This window comes from Arachis ipaensis, chromosome B3 (genome assembly GCF_059453495.1).
Source record: "Arachis ipaensis isolate K30076 ecotype BB chromosome B3, ASM5945349v1, whole genome shotgun sequence".
NCBI lineage: Eukaryota > Viridiplantae > Streptophyta > Magnoliopsida > Fabales > Fabaceae > Arachis > Arachis ipaensis.
Genome location: NC_142438.1, coordinates 119,661,664 through 119,668,407, shown reverse-complemented (window position 1 = coordinate 119,668,407; position 6,744 = coordinate 119,661,664). Strand labels below are relative to the sequence as shown.

General features: G+C 25.7%; 1 protein-coding gene across 1 annotated transcript; it reads right to left on the bottom strand.

The window, feature by feature from the left end:
- Positions 1-4,674: 4,674 nt before the first annotated feature.
- On the bottom strand, positions 4,675-6,186 carry LOC148572237 (uncharacterized). The gene is made up of 4 exons (XM_088510257.1): positions 6,118-6,186; positions 5,545-5,635; positions 5,194-5,264; positions 4,675-4,800 (listed from the first exon to the last, which is right to left on the bottom strand). Exons 1-4 carry the CDS (start codon positions 6,184-6,186, stop codon positions 4,675-4,677), a joined length of 357 nt encoding a protein of 118 aa, XP_088366383.1.
- Between the last annotated feature and the right edge of the window lie 558 nt (positions 6,187-6,744).

Sequence of the window (6,744 nt, the reverse complement as noted above, 5' to 3'; positions counted from 1 at the left end):
ACTATATAGTTTTCTGCACTCTTTCCCCCGCACAAATTAAAACAGATATAAGAAAAGGAAAGACGAAAGCTAAGACAGTCAAAAAGAGAGAGAGAATAAGGACCCTTTTTTCCCATTATTATTGAATTATACATATATTCAGTTTGCAATATGATCAAAGTTATTGAATAGAAGTGGTATGATAGTGTTCCTGCATAATAAGTCTAGCGGTAGATATAACTGGTCTTATTTAGAGATTGAATTTTTTTTCATCTGAAATAGAAGAAGTATATGTCAATTTCAAAAAAAATGACAGCGGTATATACCTGCTCATGGTAAATAAGAGTAAAAGATGAATGCAATATATATTCAAAGTAAATAACATATTTTTTAAGAAGTTAAAATTTTTGTATTTATAAAGTATTATCTCTTCAAAGTGGTTGAAATATGTTTTTGATATTTTGATAACTACCTTCAATTTTTTTTTTAAATAGTTTTATTATTGTCAAAATTTTTTCTAACAGAAATAAATCACGTTTTATTTATTTTATTTGAATTTCGATTCATAGGTATAATAAAGTCGGAGTATAACTATCATATCAGTAGTAATATAAAAATAGTGAGTTTGTGATCATGTATGTGTTGTGTTAAAAGTTAGGTCACAAAAAGTGCTACTTACAAATTCATTATGACGCAGAAATAATAGTGCAAATTTATTGATGAGTTATCATAGATTGATTGACCGCTAATTGAGACAAACTAAAATCTTAAACAGAATTTCATATATACATTCTCTCTAAATTCCCTTTATTATGTTCACACATGCGCAAGGCTTTTGAATGAGTATACATGCACAACTACTTTAAAAAATGGCCCAAAAATCTGATATTGATACTACTACGTACTCGTAATATATTAGCCGCAAGTTAAAATATGCTTTTATCCCATATTATGATGGATATCACTATCATATCTTGGTTGATATGCAGCAATAATAATGTGCATTCAATATATATACTGCTTACAAATTACAACAAATTAAAGGTGAAGACTCAGACTCAAGATATATAGTGATAGTATGCATAGAATAAAGAGTGTACTCATTTAAAAAAAAGAGAAAAAAATAAGAGAGATCTGCATTGATTTTTCTCTCTTTCTCTATATCCCTGCACTATTGAAATATACATGTATGGAAACAAGCACTCAAATTAAAAGGCTGCTTCAACATATATATAGGGGGACAAAAAAGATAAAAAGCCACTCATCCTTGAGAACTTTACATCACAAATGAGATAATTATCTCATCGGCAAGGGATCTTCATCTTACCCTTTGAGGGGCCACCAATTTCGGAATTTTAATTTACACATGTGCATACATAACATCAATACTAATAAGATCTGCTTTTTAATTGATTTATGATCATGTTGATTAAGCAACTCATGTGAAACCAGAAACTGAAACCAGAGTTGCATGTGATCAACTTAAATAAGGGGTTTTATAAAGAAAATAAAAACAAAACAAAATTATTACACAATTCTATTAAGATGGTTTTGATTACATTTCGTATCTTTTTTTTATATATGAATCTGGTTTAAAACAACGAAAAAGAAATAAACATATATAAATCATAGTTCGATCCAACATTTAAGAGATATAAAGCATATAAAAATGAGTAAAAGTTCTATTTATACATTAAAATTGATAACAAAAATTAACTATTATTATATACCTGTATATAAATACATATATTATTTAATTTATTTTTAATATATATTTTATATTTTAATATATATTTTATATTAAAAATTAATTGAAAAATAACCTACAAAAGTACAAATAAATTGTGATTTTGCTCTAGGATTTATGGCCCATAAAATGTGGTTGTTTTAAACCGCCGTTTATTGCATCTATACAAATATTTAAAGTTGTATTTATTTACAAACACAGAACATTAAAATAGTGAACTAAAATTGTATTTGGCATCGTATTTGGAAGATAAGACATGAATAGAGATATCGTGTTTAAAAATATTGAATTAGTGTATTTTATGTCCATTTTAACAGAAAAGATAAACACTACCAAGAGACACAAATTATTTTTTATTTTTAATTTTTTATTATTTTTGTTAGTTTTTTATAATTATATTTTTTTATTATTATATTTTTTTAATGAAAAAATGAGAATAAATTAGACATTCATAATTTATTCTAGTTTATCACCAAATAAAATATAAAAATACTAATTTTTGTGTCTTTATTTTTTTATGTCTTATTCTCAGTGTCTTGTCTTATCCTATTCTCAGACCCAAACGCAGCCTAAAAGAGATTTATTACGATCTATTTATTTGTGTTATAATATTGTTACTTATATCGGATCTCTTAAAATCTGATAATAAATTTCATAAATATTGAAAAAATATATAAATACTAATTTTTGTGTCTTTATTCTTTATGTCTTGTTCTCAGTATCTTGTTTTATCCTATTTTCAGACCCAAACGCAGCTTAAAAGAGATTTATTATGATCTATTTATTTGTGTTATAATATTGTTACTTATATTGGATCTCTTAAATTCTGATAATAAATTTCATAAATATTAAAAAATTTTAAAATAATTAATTTTAATTATTAACCTGACATTTAACATATTTTCAACTACAAAATAAATAATATATATAAAAATATTTATTATTTTATATAATTTTATAAAAGTTTTCAAAATTAAAATCCACATATTATCAAAATATAATTTGTTTGGTTATTTTTTTAAGGGTTAGATTAGGTAAATAACTTAATTAAGTTCCTTTAAAAAAATAGCTTAAAACATAAGAATTTATATTAAAAATAGTTTATAAATAAGTTATTTTTTGTTTGAAAAGTTATTATAAAAAAATTTGTTTTAAAATTGTGTAATAAATAGGAGTGAAAAAATAACTTTTGAGAAGGAAAGAAGTCAAATTTTTTATTTTTTCAAAAGCTCTTTAATAATTTTTCAAAAAGTTAAAAGTATATTTTAAAAAATGTACTAAATACTATGACTTTTTATAAGTCAAAAGTCCAAAAAATAGCTTTTAAAACTTCACAAACAGACTCAAAGGACCATTTAACATTGTTATATGGTTAAAATTCTTAAAAATTGTTCATTTTGATCAAAAAATAAAATCCTCGATTTTGAGAAGAAATAAATTATTTTTTTTACATTATGTTTCATTGTTTCTCCTCCCACAATTAAGTTATTATTATTTAAATATAATACTTAAATGATTTAACTAAGTGAATAATATCATTTAAATATACAAATAATTGCTTCACCATTTTTTTCTTTCTACCAAAATTTTCTCTTTTATCCTCCCTTTAATTTCAGTCAAAATATTTTGGCTTGTGACTTGTGAGCGTGTAAACGGTGTTATTGAACCATTTAATACTAATAATCGTATGTGGCCATCATCCACAATTCACTAACGTTTTTTCAAACTAAACTCGTGGTTCTAATTCAAGACTTATACTTACTAATTCGTAGTTCATAAATTGTAACTTTTATCCACAATAAAGTGATTTTGTTCGTCAATTTACATATAAACTTATGTACCAAATTCGTGGTTTTGTTCCACAATTAGGGGGATATATATATATATATATATGCCTAAGCAGTATATAATATATTTTAATCACTACAAAAAATTATCGAAATAGCGATGGATTTAGCGATTGATTATAATCTACAATTTAAATGTACATTTTAATAGCTAATGGTCTCAAATATATACAAAGAATAAGCAAAGAAAAAAAAATTTCATTTATATAAAAAGAAAAAAACCTAAATACCTTAAAAATTCAAACACACGAATATATATCAAACAATTGAAAGAATTTACAGCTTAATTTTTTCTTTCTCTTTTCACCTAACCAGGAGTTGAAGAAATTCTATGACCTAATTAAAGTTTCTTAGAGAGTAGGAGGCATTACTTTCTTTCTTCACCAAAGATACTAAAATCCCATAACCACGATTGCAGGGCAATATAATTGGTTGGTAATATGCTAGTAACCAATGAAATGGAAAGTTTTTCCACCATATGCATTATAGTAATTCTGCTGAATAACAAAAATATTTAATTATTCTGTTAGTTTTTATAATTTTACTATATTTTTAATTAGATCTTTATTTTTTTTTTAATTGAGTCTTTACACTATTTTTAATTTTGTAATTACGTTATTTTCATGTTAAAAATGTTAAAATTAACATAATATTTTTATCAAAATATATACGGTCAAAGATTTAATTAAGTTTTTAATTATAAATATCTTCAATTTACAAAGAAATATTTAGTTAACTCTAATATTTTTTTATATTAGGAAGGACTTAATTACAAAATTAAAATAGTGTAAGGATCTAATTGAAAAGAAAAAAAGTATAGAAATTTAATTAAAAATTTAGTAAAACTATAGGGATCAAGAGAATAATTAAATCTAACCAAAAAGAGGAAATTTAGGATAAAAAAGATTTGAGAGTTATAATAAACAAAAAATTCTGTAAGTTAAGATAACAGATCATTTCATATACTTGTTGGGAAGGGTAACCAGGATACCTGAATGTTGAAGAAAAACTTTTCAATTAGAATATATTATGATAAATAAAATAAACTGCTGAATTTAATTTGTCAGATATTTACATTTTACTAATTACAGGATATATAATTTATTTACTTATAGGGTGGATAAGAAAATGTATAATGTGGAATATGCTAATTATAATAAGTGGAGGTTCCTTGATGAACTGGAATTGGTGCTGTATTCTAAGAAGGGGTACTGAATTTTTGTCTGGCTGCAACATTTTAAATAAAAAAGATAAAAAAAAAATGAATGAAACTCAACAATCTTATTAGCAATCATAAACATGTTTGTTTTGGTTGCATGCAAGAAATTTAGGCCAAGTGAGTTCTATAATATCTTTGTTATGGTGTCTAAATTGTCTAACTTTTTTTTTAAGTAAAAAATAAAATATTTAAAATAAAAAATAAATCATGTAAAATTTATTAAATATTATTTATTTACTTTTTTTAGTAACTTAAGTACAAAGTAATAAACACCATAACATTTACTATTAAAAAAAATTAAATTTTAAACAAAAAAATGAAAAATTAAATATTTGTCATAAATGATGGATCAATTTTACACTACTTTACTCCCTATAATTTAAGAAAAGAAAATGTAATACCTTAAAAATATCTTCATCGGTTTTATCATCTCCAATGTAGATAGGAAGCACATCATCATTATCATTTAAATCTGCAAACAAAGCAATATAATTTAACCCTCTAATAATAATGTACAATTATCTTACAACACACATAAATTGAAGCAGAGGTTGTTATCAATCAATACCAAGAGATTCAAGTAAAAATTCAACCGCTTTCTCTTTGTTCTAGTCAATCAATGGACGAACCTCTAAACCTTCAATTTAAAACCTTGTTAAATAGCAATCATCATCATGATCTGGTGGGAGAACTTACAAATTACACACTTGTTCACACAAAACATGCAAATAAAGATAAAAATTAAATAAAACCTGAAGGGGAAAGAAAGTTGTGGAAATAAGTGGGGGCATTCTCATGTGGTTTGGTAGTGGGATACTCTTTCTTGAACTCGTTCTCCAAAACCTAAGGATTTTAGAATTTTAGAGATAAGTATAGCAGTTGGAATATCTGAATTCAATTAAATAAAAAATACAGTTGAAAAACATAAAAAAAATGAATCGCAATTCAAGAAAGAAAGGAACAGATTTTATCTTTTAAAATTCTTGTATCTTCATTTTTAATTGCTTTTCTCCCACAATCAGTGAAGTACATTCCACAACTACAGTCTTTGACTAGAGTGATATACATTGCTCAAGATTCATAATGTGTTTGGAATTAGATGAAATCTTCAATAAGAGGCTGATAGAAGAGTTTATATGCCTCTATCACTTTAAGATACCACATTGCTTCTCGATCAGGCCATGATGAAAGATCAACAATCTTATGAACATGTTATTATATTACAGTTCATTACTACATTTTGCTCCTAATTCCTTAATTAACCATCATGATAAGTTCTATAATCGCCTGATTCAATCAGAATTACAGTAAAAAATACAAATTACCTTTACCATAGAAATGTTTCTGGTACCGACAACATAATCTCCAACTACCATCACATACATCTCTGTCATTGATGAATAAAAACAAAAAAATAATTAATTAATTAGTAAAACTAGATTTGAAAATAGTTGCAGATTTTGAAGAGGAAATGTGAGGTTGAGTTGGATGACCAAGTTGCCAATGGCAATGTAGGAAATCGCGACCGAGGGATAGCTCAATGACTCCGGTGCTGTCATCAAGAACCAGAGGAGTGTTGGAGACCAAAACATCCTACGAAGAAGAATCGAGAATGTTATTTATGGTTGAAGTTAAATGGTGTTGTTTAGAGAAAATTGGAAATAGTTGGGAACTTAGTAAGTACCTGCAACCAAACGCGTTCGAAGAGGATGCCACCGAGTGTGTAACTGCTTTGAGAGTGATTTGGAACTTCACGTGCGTGCTTCAACTATAGTTGCGGATTGAAATAAGGTGAACAATCAGTAAGAAAACAAATCAAGAACATACAAAATAAGAAATTGAGGTGTTTCTTAGTTTTGGAAACCTGAATGCAAGCAATCTTCTTCTCTTCCGTTGGAGGTTCGAGATTGAGAACGGGAAGAGATGGCTCAGTGAAAAATCTTGTTATTTGT

Coding starts and splice junctions, on each gene's coding strand:
- LOC148572237 (XM_088510257.1), bottom strand. CDS start 6,186: ATGACAGAGATGTATGTGATGGTAGTTGGAGATTATGTTGTCGGTACC. Junction 5,636..6,117: donor GAAACATTTCTATGGTAAAG/GTAATTTGTATT, acceptor TAAAATCCTTAG/GTTTTGGAGAACGAGTTCAA. Junction 4,801..5,193: donor CCGATGAAGATATTTTTAAG/GTATTACATTTT, acceptor AAAATGTTGCAG/CCAGACAAAAATTCAGTACC.